At 34.1% G+C, this 13,837-nt stretch overlaps 1 protein-coding gene across 1 annotated transcript in view; it reads left to right on the top strand.

Moving 5' to 3' along the window:
- Window positions 1-13,837, top strand: part of LRP1B (LDL receptor related protein 1B) — a 1,820,879-nt gene that overhangs the window by 1,676,149 nt on the left and 130,893 nt on the right. The window contains exons 72-76 of the mRNA XM_029226108.1: window positions 2,741-2,863; window positions 8,550-8,675; window positions 9,377-9,514; window positions 11,008-11,142; window positions 13,521-13,640. Coding sequence (XP_029081941.1) covers window positions 2,741-2,863; window positions 8,550-8,675; window positions 9,377-9,514; window positions 11,008-11,142; window positions 13,521-13,640 — 642 coding nt within the window. The remainder of the gene's footprint in view (window positions 1-2,740; window positions 2,864-8,549; window positions 8,676-9,376; window positions 9,515-11,007; window positions 11,143-13,520; window positions 13,641-13,837) is intronic.

Here is a 13,837-nt window from a genome sequence, read left to right on the forward strand (position 1 = left end):
GTCGTTCTATTTGTAGTTTTTTAAGGAACCTCCATAGTGGCTGTACCAATTCACATTCCCACCAGCAGTGCAAGAGTGTTCCCTTTTCTCCACACCCTCTCCAGCATTTATTGTTTCTAGATTTTTTGATGATGGACATTCTGACTGGTGTGAGATGATATCTCATTTTAGTTTCAATTTGCATTTCTCTAATGACTAATGATGTTGAGCGTTCTTTCATGTGTTTGTTGGCAGTCTGTATATCTTCTTCGGAGAAATGTCTATTTAGGTCTTCTGCCCATTTTTGGATTGGATTGTTTGTTTTTTTTGTTATTGAGCTGCATGAGCTGCTTGTAAATTTTGGAGATTAATCCTTTGTCAGTTGCTTCATTTGCAAATATTTTCTCCCATTCTGAGAGTTGTCTTTTGGTCTTCTTTATGGTTTCCTTTGCTCTGCAAAAGCTTTGAAGTTTCATTAGGTCCCATTTGTTTATTTTTGTTTTTATTTCCATTTCTGTAGCAGGTGGGTCAAAAAGGATCTTGCTGTGATTTATGTCATAGAGTGTTCCGCCTATGTTTTCCTCTAAGAGTTTGATTGTATCTGGCCTTACATTTAGGTCTTTAATCCATTCTGAGTTTATTTTTGTGTATGGTGTTAGGGAGTGATCTAATCTCATACTTTTACAGGTACCTGTCCAGTTTTCCCAGCACCACTTATTGAAGAGGCTCTCCTTTCTCCACTGTACATTCCTGCCTCCTTTATCAAAGATAAGGTGACCATATGTGCGTGGGTTTACCTCTGGGCTTTCTATCCTGTTCCATTGATCTATCTTTCTGTTTTTGTGCCACTACCATATTGTTTTGATTACTGTAGCTGTGTAGTATAGTCTGAAGTCAGGGAGCCTGATTCCTCCAGCTCCGTTTTTCGTTCTCAAGATTGCTTTGGCTATTCGGGGTCTTTTGTGTTTCCATACAAATTGTGAAATTTTTTGTTCTAGTTGTGTGAAAAATGACAGTGGTAGTTTGATAGGGATTGCATTGAATCTGTAGATTGCATTGAATCTGTAGATTTTCACAATGTTGATTCTTCCAATCCAAGAACATGGTAATCTCTCCATCAATTTGTATCATCTTTAATTTCTTTCATCAGTGTCTTATAATTTTCTGCATACAGGTCTTTTGTCTCCTTAGGTAGGTTTATTCCTAGGTATTTTATTTTTTGTTGTTGCAGTAGTAAATGGGAGTGTTTTCTTGATTTCACTTTCAGATTTTTCATCATTAATGTATAGAAATGCCAGAGATTTCTGTGCATTAATTTTGTATCCTGCTACTTTACCAAATTCATTGTTTAGCTCTAGTAGTTTTCTGGTAGCATCTTTAGGATTCTCTATGTATAGTATCATGTCATCTGCAAACAGTGACAGCTTTACTTCTTCTTTTCCGATTTGGATTCCTTTTATTTCCTTTTCTTCTCTGATTGCTGTGGCTAAAACTTCCAAAACTATGTTGAATAAGAGTGGTAAGAGTGGGCAACCTTGTCTTCTTCCTGATCTTAGTGGAAATGATATCAGTCTTTCACTGTTGAGGACGATGTTGCTGTGGGTTTGTCATATATGGCCTTTATTATGTTGAGGAAAGTTCCCTCTATTCCTACTTTCTGCAGGGTTTTTATCATAAATCGGTGTTGAGTTTTGTCAAAAGCTTTCTCTGCATCTATTGAGATGATCATATGGTTTTTCTCCTTCAGTTTGTTAATATGGTGTATTATGTTGATTGATTTGTGTATATTGAAAAATCCTTGCATTCCTGGAATAAACCCCACTTGATCATGATGTATGATCCTTTTAATGTGCTGTTGGATTCTGTTTGCTAGTATTTTGTTGAGGATTTTTGCATCTATGTTCGTCAGTGATATTGGCCTGTAGTTTTCTTTCTTTGTGACATCCTTGTGTGGTTTTGGTATGAGGATGATGGTGGCCTCATAGAATGGGTTTGGGAGTGTTCCTCCCTCTGCTGTATTTTGGAAGAGCTTGAGAAGGATAGGTGTTAGCTCTTCTCTAAATGTTTGATAGAATTCGTCTGTGAAGCCATCTGGTCCTGGGCTTTTGTTTGTTTTGTTTTGTTGATTAATGCTTTCTATTTAACTGTAAAGAGAGAAAGAATGCAAACATTTAAAAAATATGCACAGAAAGAGTACTCTATTGCACAATTTTTATAAGAATAAATAATATTTCCTCACATCACCAATTTATATTTCTGTTATAAAATTAACTGTTTCTCTATGACTGCAAAACCTTTTTCCTGGTCATTCTGTTTTTAATGGTTCAATCTGTCAGTTTCCAGATAGAACTGAATTATCTAATAATTTTTAAAGTGTCTTTTCTTTTCAGAACAGCATAATTTTTAGTAAAGAAAATTAATACTATTTAAAATCTAAGTTTCTTTACACTCAGTAACATAGAAATGATATGAAATGGAAGGGAATTTGTATTTGAGAAAACTTGATTCTATCATCTTATGATCAATATTTTCTAAAGAAAATATGATAGACATGAGTGTGATATCAGATTGTTTTGAAAAGTTAAAAACGAATACCTTTTAAAAAAAAGTTTGGACGTTTTATATTCCTAGTATTATACAGGAAAAAAAAATAAGGAAATGAGACACTAGATACTGAGCTGAGAATTAGAGGAATATGTGTTTTGCTGACTGGAATTAATTATGCTATATCCCTCTGTCTCTTTTTTGTTTTAAAATAAAGGAGGAAATATATGTAGAGCGGATGAGTTCCTTTGCAATAATTCCCTCTGCAAACTACATTTCTGGGTGTGTGATGGAGAAGATGACTGTGGAGACAACTCTGACGAAGCCGCTGACATGTGTGGTATGGCATTTCACGTGGCTCTAGATTGTACTCTCATCTCCTGATGTAGTGCACCAGCGTGAATCGATGAAGTGGTGAGGTGAACCACAAATTAGGTAGATAAAGTATAGCCACAGATACAGCTTTTGGTCAGGTAATAAGAGATAACCCTGCTCAAAGTTTATGACTTTATAGAGAGCCCTCCTAAATCTGAACTTGCACATGTCAGCAGTATTCAAAAGATAGATTATGGCCTGTCTAGGAAGATTTAGAGTAGTTGACCTTTTGAATTGAGTAAGGTTCATATAAGGACTTTGGCTTTATTCCCAATTGGTGTTTTAGGCTAAAACAATTTTTTTGACAGATAAGCATGGAAAAAATGTGCATAATCAAATCATGTACTTCCACAAGTCACCCACTACTGAGACTGTGGTTATTCAGAGAAGGGAAATAAATATACATAGAGATACACAGACATTATCTATCTATCTATCTATATCTATCTACCTATCTATATCTATATATATATATCTTACAAATGTTAGGCAGAGAACCGCAATTAGGAGTTATTTAACATTTAAATCTGAAAATCTTAACAAAATTTATTTCTTCTTCAAATTCAAGTTACTTCTGACATTAGTCACAAGCGTGATTATGCAACCACGAGCTATACATATAAATGTGCGCCTTTAGATCACCAAATTAAATGATTTCCTGTATTTGGTAAACACTTTTTTTCTTCATCTCATTCTTTTGCTAATCTCAGCAAAAAAGGTAATTTAACTTTTAATTTAAAGAAAAATACTACTACTTTGGGTATGACTAAATAGCACATCAGGTGAATTAAAGAAAGCATAGCATGAGTGTATGTTCTTAAATTCTATGTTCTATTTGGTATATCAAATTAATTATTTTGATAGATGATGATATTGACTACAGATGTTACAGTTGAAGAAAAAAATCTGAAACAAGGAGGCAGCTTTATTTTAAACATGTTTTAAAATTTGAAAAAGACAGTAGTTAGAGAATTGATCTCTGTAGGTACAACTGATAAGTGATATAACTAAATTTCAATTTCAGTTCTTCTACATAATCTTACAAAGTGAACTCTAGAGAATGACCAGAGATAGTATTGTTTCTGAATCATAATAGTTGAAAAAATATGAGTTTACCAGTATCAAGCCAAAACCTATTATTTTTATAAACTATGTTTTTTTCTTCTATTCTCTATTCCACTTCAACACAAAACTATTGAGTGTAATAGGAAATGTTTGGAAACTAATTAACCACATGGGGCTCCAGAGTCACCCCCCTCCCCAGAACCACTTCAAGGGCCAGGAAGTGATTCTCAGGGACATGCTGCATAGCTGCTGGAAAACTTGTAAAATACATCCAGCTTAATTCTGTGAATATTTTTGCATTCCCCTCAGTCATCAGTATCAACACTGAGTCAAGCTATGATGTTCTGGAGACTGTGCTAAGTAATTGGGATAAAAAAAAACCTGAACAGAACATGGTTCTCTTTGACAAGGAGATCTTATTCTGGTTGGAAAATAATAATTTCCATAAATTATATTTAAGCTGTAGTAGAATTAAGTAAAGACAAGGCAGAGAGGGATAAGATGAACTCTGCCTGAAGGGGAATTCAGAAAGCTACAATTTTGAAAGATCTAGGCTAAAAGTCACCATAGGCATAGAGAACAGTGTGGGGAAAAGTATCATTCATTCATTTAATAAATATTTGTTAAGCTAGAGACTGATTATTTGTGGTGATATAATGATGAGAGAAACAGATATGGACCCAGACTTCACAGAGCTGAGAGTCTAGTGGAAGAGGGATATTAATGATCACAAATATATACAGTTATTAACTATGAACATGCAATGAAGAAAAAGTATAATAAGTTATAAAAATATAGAACAGAAGGATTTTACTCAATCTTGGATTATAAGAAGTAACATTTGAGTTTGAGTCTGAGAAATTTATAGCTGCCAGGTAGGTGAAAGGGATGGAGTGAGAGTGGATGACACAACATTTTAGGCAAAGGAAACAAGATGTAGAAAGGCCCTGAGGTAGAGCGAACCATAGTTTACTAGAGAAGCTGAAAGACATGTGTGCTTGGAGAATACAGAGCAAGATAGATAATGGATGAAACTGAAGAGACAGGAGAGATACATGGAAACATGTGAGTCTAGATAGGGATTTTTAGATTTAGCCTGAAAGCAATTAAAAGTACTATAGAATTTAAAATAGAGGAGGCACATAGTCATATTTATATTTCACAAATACTGGATAGAAATAGGCAAGAATAGTTAAGACAATTGCAGAGCTCAAGGCAAGCTATGTGGGTAGCTTGGATTAAGATAATGACAGACCATGATGGCAAAGTATACACAGTTTGAATGTGATTTATAAAGCAAAATGAATTGGATTAAATAATGGAGTAGTTATAGGAGGCAAGAGACAGGAAGTTGCCCGGTATAATTTGTAGGCTGTTTTCGCTTGCACATTTGAATAGATGGGGAACACAGGAAAAGGAACAGTTTTGCAAGTAAAGATTAGAAGTCTGGCTTGAGATGCATCTGAGAAGACATTCAAGTACTGATTTCAAGTAGGTGCTAGATGTTTGGTTCTAGAGCTTAAAGAGCTGGTCTAGAAATATAAATTTGAGAGTCAGCATAAAATGTAGTAGTAAATACTATGGAATTTGTAAGATTTAGGCTGGGAGGGAGTAAAACATAAAAGGGGGGGATTAGGGTAGAATATTGAGGGCCACCACCATCTAGATAAATATGAACAGCCAGAAGAGACTCAGGTGAGTGATAACAAAAGGATAAGCAAAAAGAAAAAGGAAGTATAACAAGAGAAATACGAAGGTAATAAAATGTTTCAAGAAAGATGGGATAGTTCCTGAAGAAGCAGGGGAAATTAAGCTTCAGAGCAAGTGAAAAAATCAGTTTTAGATAAGGGTAGTGACCCCTTGAAATGAGTTGATAGACTATATGCAGATGCAGGTGAATGTACACATATTTAATGATATAATGACATTTTTTTAATCTTTTAATTTCCACTTTTTTATGTATAGTAAGGAAGCATGTTCATATATAGAATGTGAAAGGTTGGTGTGGTAGGGAGATTCAAAAGGAATGCAGATTTGAATCATTACTGCAAAGGGTAAGAGTGACATTATATATAGATAGATATAAATATATAGATATAAATGAATGATTTCCAAGTAGTGTTCAGGGCCTACCTGGCATTGATAAATATTCATATTTGTGATATCAGTTGGTCTTGCAGTATGGTCATCTGCAACATTCCTGGGCTTCCCAGATGCAGACATTGGGATAGCAGATGGTTTCATTCATCTAAGTTTGGGATTCTCATAATTAAGATGAAAAAAGCAAAAGGCCAGAGAATCCAGATTATTTGGACACAAGTGATTTTCTAAAAGTACTTAGAAAAATGTCCAACATATAAAGGTTATCAATAAATATCAAATAAGTAAATTAAAAATGGAATGTGGAATCTAATGTCAACAGAAAGGGAAGTAAAGAGAAAAAAGGCAATGGTAAATAAGGAAGAGTTAGACGTATCAATGGGCTAAAGTTTCAGGTAAGATTGAAAAAGTATCTTTAATGAGACTGGTTGAATTAAAAAGTTAGCTAATTGGAGATTGTTGTCAGAATTTGTTCAGACTTTTAAAATTAGTCACTTTGTAAATGAAGCAATTGGAGGAAATAACAAATCCGGCTGTGTCAGTGTTTCTTATCTGCGGGCAGCAGGAACTGTCATTGGCTGAATTAAGAAGATAAATTTGTTGAAATCCACCCATGCCCACAGCCTTCTAGAAGAATGGGTGGCCTAGGTGGATTAGAGTAAAAGGACATTGGGTATGAGAAAATCAGGAAGTTAAGAGGTGCAGTTACTGGCTAGTTTGCTCATATGGATGTTGATGTCACCTAGGATGCTGGAATAATTTAGATGGAGAGAAATAGCTGTGAGGGATGGTGCTACAGTCTTCAGTGAATTGGGGAGGGGGTGATGTTTATAAGGTTAATGAGAAAATAGAGATAAGAAAAAAATACAACCAAATGCCTGGCCCTCAAAATAACAGTTTTTGTTTTTAGTTTATTTTAAAAAATAGAATATGAATATATAGTAGCACAGTTCTGGAAGCCATAGTAGGAAATTATGATGTCTTCAAATATGAGATAACATGAGGTTTGAGCAATTTAAGAGACATTCCTAAAAAACCTGAAGAGGAGGAACTCTGGTTAGAGTGAAAAACAGATTTTAATTAAAACAAGGAAGGTGGCAAGAAGGAATATGGCATATTTAAGGAGCTAATAAAGAGTGACAAGGGATGAATCTGTAGGAGTGGCATGGACAAGATAATGATAAGTCTATTATGCCATGTAAAGTATCTTAAATTTTATTCTGGAAGTGATGAATAGCTATGGAAGAAATTATCAGATTGCTGTTCTGGTGGCTTTGGGAGGATTTTCGGTTGGGCAATGAAACTGAGACATTAAGGATTCTACGACAGTCAACTCTGTAAGAAATAATAAATAGCTGAGCTGTTGGAGTTGTAACTGGTATGCTTGGAGATAAGAAGGCAAATTTGGGACAATACCAACTGCATTTGTTGACTAATAAGAGTTGAAGCATAGTGAGAGGATGCATTTAGAATAATACCAAACTTGTGGCTATTATGTGCCACAAACTGAACTGTGGAAATAAGACAGAGCTTGTTTGAGGAGAAGGAGGTCAAGGGAAGATGATGAAGAATTGAGCTTTGAACTTGTTGAATTTTAAATTCCCAAGGGAACGTCCTATAATTAACTATGAGATGCTAGAATTAGATAGCAAATTGAAAGTCTTCAGAATATAGTGTCAAGTAAATCCATGAGAATGAGTGAGAATATCTAAGCAGAGAATTCAAGAGTGAGAACATCAGGGGACCAATGATAGAACCGTGCAGTATTCCACATATGAGATTGGGAAGACATTAGAGATGTTTCCTACTTTAGGGGTAGAAGTCTTCAGATTCGATAGTGATGGAAAGGACAAGTGTAAAATTCCCTGGCTTTAATTGTTTATTTAAGTCTCATACACACACACACACACACACACACACACACACACACACACATTAAAAATAAATAAGATCAACTTATTTGCCTTAAATACATATCGGCCCATTTGTTTATGGAGACAGAGAGTAAGAAACACAGTTATAGTGTTGTTGGGAATTTTTTTTTTTTTTTTGCCGAATGACCTATTTTCAACTTTGGATCCATAACATATGCTTGCTCAAGCTCTATTCTGTGTGAAATTGCTCTTTCAGATAGCTGTGTCCTGCCATATTGTATAAACCATAGGCATAAATTAATTTGGTACACTAAGGGAAGTCAGCTAAGATAAAGCATTTGGAAATAAAACCATGATGTTTGGCTTTTTTTCTTACTTCATTCAACATTTCAGCTGTGCACTCTTTTCTGTTGTTAATATAAATAGGATCATACCTTCTATTATCACACATTTTTCTAGTATCTACATGTAAGCACTTCCCACAACAAAAGATATTCAGAAAAGATAGATTATGGATTTGAAAAGGAAGAAAATAAAAGGAAGACAAAAGAAGGATCATTCTTCATAAGTCAGTGTACCCAAAGGAGCTGCTTTGTTTTTCTTTTTTTTCAGAAAAATTTCTTTGCCCACCCACAAGACCGCACAGATGCAGAAATAACAGAATATGCCTGCAGCCTGAGCAAATGTGCAATGGGGTTGATGACTGTGGGGACAACTCAGATGAAGATCCCTGTGGTGGTAAATCTTTTTAATGTGAAATAATTGATTCAGTGGCAGCTACAGATAATATAATGATTTTAGGGCTTAAAAAATTAAAAAAAAATATTTTCAATATTCTTCATACAGGGTATGAAGATAATCCACTAACATTTGATTTGCATAGTAGAGCTGTGCAACTTTATCCGCTCCCTCCAGGTCTGTAACTCTCCATTGGTTATAGGTACTTTATTCTAGAAAGTACTGCATGAGAGAAACAATATAGTGGTTTAAAATATTCTGTTAAACAACTTCTTGGGGGAAAAGTGTTTATATAGATTGTATGTATGCGTACACAGTCCCTTCTTCACAATTCAGAAATTAAAACTCAAAAAACCAAAAGCTTTACTAAAATATGCAGCAAAACCATTTGGTGACAGACCCTGACTTGAACTGGTCTGAAGTAGTTTATATTACTTTTTTTAAAAAAATCTCACTTAGGGTGAATATTCAAAAATTTTCCTGTGGAAATATAGTGTTATTTATTATAGGGTAAATACAGTGTTATTTTTCTAAGAATCAAAAATTTCAGAATGTTTTTTGCATTTAGCCCCAAGAGCTTCAAATAAAGGATTATGGATCTATGTTTTTCATAGTGTTTAGCAAAATTTGAAGCTGTTATAGACTCAGTAAATTTGTTTTGATTCTGTGAAGCGCTGATTATTTTTTAAATAACTCTATAGGTAAGCTTACATATAAAGCAAGACCTTGTAAAAAAGATGAGTTTGCTTGCAGTAATAAAAAATGTATCCCTATGGACCTCCAGTGCGATCAGCTTGATGACTGTGGAGATGGTTCAGACGAACAAGCCTGCAGAATAAGTGAGTTTGTTTCCTGTTAAAATGCAGCAACACACAAGTTCAATTTCTGCTTCAACATGACTAAAATTTTCTTTACTGCTGTGAGAAAAGACTGCTCTTCCAAATGTGCTTAAGTAATACTTGTCTTTAGGCCTTTGCCAAAGTAACCTTAGAATATCATTTTAATTAATTTAAAGTATGAGGTAGGAAAGGTTGATTTTACAATGAGTATATTTGTTAAAGCTGAAACTTTATCCAAATACAGACCTTGATATCAGCAAAGAAATCCATATTCCTTAATATTTTATTTATAAAATATAAACTTAATAGTTTCTGAATTTTACAAACAGTGACATTCATTTGAATGATGGTAAAGGTCTTAATAATTTGTTTAATGTCTTAAAATCTTAATCCATTGCTGAGTCATTCTCAAAGATGACATCATTATTTTATTCAGTTAGAGTGCTATGATACTTAAGTTATGAGACCTTGATTGTGAATAATTCTGTGTTTAATGTTTGATATCTGATTTTTCCATATTGGGAAAACTAATTAAACTTATGACCTTAAATTCATATTGCTTGTAAAAGTCACAAAATAGTTCCAATTCTTGAGTCTTTTATTTTGTTCTCATTTATACGTAAGTTGTTCCTCACTGGATGTTGAAGCAGTATCCACCAGGATATGGCCATGTATATCTCAATCGTGGTGTATATAATTCCACTGGTGTATTTTAATTAATTACAAAATAGTCAAGAATCAGTGGGAATTAACATTATATTTCTGATAATTAAGGTTTTCATATTTCTCATGTAATTAGATTTAAGTAAAACAGGGCTAATTCAATGTTACCCCTATAATAATGTCCCTCTCTTTTATTTGCACTCTAAAATATTTTCCTGAATTGGAGATAAAGCAATGAAGTTGCAACTACCATGCTGGAAACTACAAATAACACATAGTCTGTCCTAACTTGTATTGCAGTCCATGTCCTTTGGAGCATATTACAAACTCAAATGCTGCTCCCTGTATGTGTTTAGGAACTGATAATTTAACCTCTTGCTTGAGTAACATGGTAGTACCCTTGACTGAGTTCCTGAATACTAAGTTTAAGTTAGCAAGAGATGCCTACATCTCTAGGTAGCTTCTAGGGAATGTTTTGGTTCTTAGAGAAGAATGTGACTTTTGTACATTGTATCATGCTAAAGGTAGACTGTCATTAGAGCCATTGATTCTCGAATTCCTTTTGGAAAGTAGTATAGCTCAATCACAGCTGTAAATATCAGCTGTTGGCAGCTTGGTCTAAACTATCCCTAATGTAATTGATTTTGGTTTTTATCTGCTTCTATACCTTTATAAGAAATGAGGGCTTATATGGGGAGAAGACCATAACCTTATAAATTCAAAAAGAGTTATCTATGGAATAATAAATGTAATTTCAAATTAAGAAAAATAGTAAACTCCCACTCAGGAATTAGAATTATATCAGTTTTGATCATATTTTTAAATCCTAGCTCCCGCTGAATATACCTGTGAAGATAATGTGAATCCATGTGGAGATGATGCATATTGTAATCAAATAAAAACATCTGTTTTCTGTCGCTGTAAGCCTGGATTTCAGAGAAACATGAAAAACAGACAGTGTGAAGGTATAGTACATTTCCTCAACAGCTTGCTCTTAAATCTTTAGGTTAGAAAAGACTCCCAAAGCTGCTAAATTGTGAGATGACAGGGGACTGATTTTCATCAGAATGGTGCATATCTATGGGATACCGTTTTACTTTTGAGAGTAAAAGTCCCTGGGGTCAAGAAACTGTTTGCACTGCTAAGCTAACCATTGCTGAGGCTTACAAAGCCTTTCCTATAGCAGATTCAGACCTGCAGGAATTTCTATTGTATTGTTACAATTGTGTTTTGAAATGCAAATAACGAAATTGCTGGTTCAGAAACTATTGAAGAATTAAGAGGCCTTCGCAAAAGAACATGTTTATGATCCCACACTTCTCTTGAGTTGTGGCATTTGCAATACTGCGATAGGTAATTCACTTTTAGAGAATTGTGGGCTTTTGTCCTAACACCACGTCTTAAACAGTGCTTTATATTATCAAGAGTGTCTCCTAAAATTCAAAGACAGGATTTAAATAAATCTCTGTCAGCTTACTTGTGATCATTTAAAAACTGAGCATGTAAGGGAGCCAGAATCTCATAGTAAGTTATATGTAAATATAATTTACACCAGGTCTTTAACTACAGAGCCATGAAATAAAGACCTATATGCACTTTCTGCCAGTTTCTCCATTAATATTGATATTATTGTGGTTAGAGCCAAGCCTAAATTATCCAAGTCTGGCTTATCCAGGGCAAATTCAACTTGTAAAATGCTTTCACCTACAAGCTCTCTTCTTGATTGTCCCCTTGTGTTATTCTTGGGTAAATAAAAGCGATTTTTACTTTGTGTCAATCAAAATGGAATTATTGAAATTAATTATACTCATCCAAAGGGGAAATAATTTTAATCACATCATATATATGAACATTTTGAGTTATATACTTGTTTAGATTATTCACGCCATTTTATTTCTTCATTAACGTGGAACACTGAAAACTGACAACTTAAGTTTCTCTATTTTAATAAAAAAGCGAATTATTTCTCGACTAGATTATTTCTTCTTTCGAGAAATACTTTTTTGATGGCTGAGAGCTGATACCATGTATTTTACTTATCCCTGGTATAGCATTTGTTAACAAGTAAATTCAGTTTTGTCTCTTTAGCCTACACTTCAATTAAACGCAGAATTGCACTCCTGAGAGTACGTAAGTTCACTTTGGGCAAAGTATCATAGTAGAGACAATAGAATCAAGAAGCCTGAGTTTAAGCCTTGGCACTGTCACTTACAAATGTTACTGGGAAAGTCCTCATCTCTACCACTGAGGCTTTGGAACACTGCTGAGTGCTAAACAAGAGAAAATTACTATTGCTGTGCTTATCCTTAAATTCCTCTAATTCAAGAGGAGGATTTATCTCACAGATTTATTATGTAATTAGGGCAACTATAAGTGATAAAGGGGACAGAGGAATTTATGCTGATTGAAAGCAGAAGTAGAGGAGGTAAAGAAAAAGAAAGTAGATAATTCACCAGAATCACCTCACCTCAATCCTGGCCCTGCCTAAAACTTTAAAATTTGAGGCATGTGCTAAGCCATAGAATATTGCCTAAGATTTATTTATTACTTATGATTTATATATATTTATTTTTATGTAGGCATTCAAGATTTTGTTGTTGTTTGTTCACTTGGCCCTTCTTGTTACGTAGTCACTTTGTATACATGAAGCCAGGAGTGTGTTAGAGGTGTATCCATATCTTCATTCTTTGCCAGGAATTGTGCAAAATGTTGACAATAAAAAAATGAATAAATACTAATTTATGATCCCAAGGGACTGACAGTCAAGTAGAGGATATGAATATGTGACCACATACATGAAATACCATATGAACTATATTTCATATGTGTGGCATAAGATAGAAATTCCAAGAGAGCAAAAAGTGGAGAATCTAGGAGATAGATAACCATTACTGTATATTGGTGAAGACCAGGGAAGGCTTCACTTCAGGTGACTCTTGAGAGATGAGTAGAAATTTTCTATGTAAAAAGCAAGGGCATTACAGGACACAGGAATATCATATGATATGTTCAAAGGTATGGCGGCAGGTAATCAGAAAACTCAACCTTTATTTGAGTGAATGAAAATACTAGGGAAGTTTGAAATGGATATTTCAACGTGTTAAGTGGATTAACAAGCAATGCACAAACAATTGATGAGTCATTATAGTGAAACTTGTGAAAAAATTGTTATGGCCGGAAAATATTACATAGCAAGTCATAGACTTAACAGTTTGAAAAGAAAATGAAAGAAATAGGAATAATAAGTTGAAGGACACAAAATACATGTCTTTTTTGAAAAGTGGAAAGAATGACAGTACTAATTGGGGTCATGATGGTGCTATTTTGAGCTCTTCTTTTCTAGACCTTAATGAATGTTTGGTGTTTGGCACGTGTTCCCACCAATGTGTAAATGTGGAAGGATCCTATAAATGTGTGTGCGACCAGAATTTTCAAGAAAGAAATAACACCTGCATAGCAAAAGGTAAGGATATATAACCATTACTTTAAATGTTATTATAATTTGCTGTAAACATTTTATGGGAAAAAATGTTTCATATTGCATTTTAGCAATGGCTTAATGCCTGAAAATATAAAATAAATCTCTTTTTAATTTATCATTCTTAATATAATCTGGGAAGGTTTATAAACATGGCTGTCAAATACCTGGCTACTATTAAA

This window comes from Monodon monoceros, unplaced genomic scaffold, assembly GCF_005190385.1.
Source record: "Monodon monoceros isolate NGI ecotype Baffin Bay Population unplaced genomic scaffold, NGI_Narwhal_1 Super_Scaffold_16, whole genome shotgun sequence".
Lineage (NCBI taxonomy): Eukaryota > Metazoa > Chordata > Mammalia > Artiodactyla > Monodontidae > Monodon > Monodon monoceros.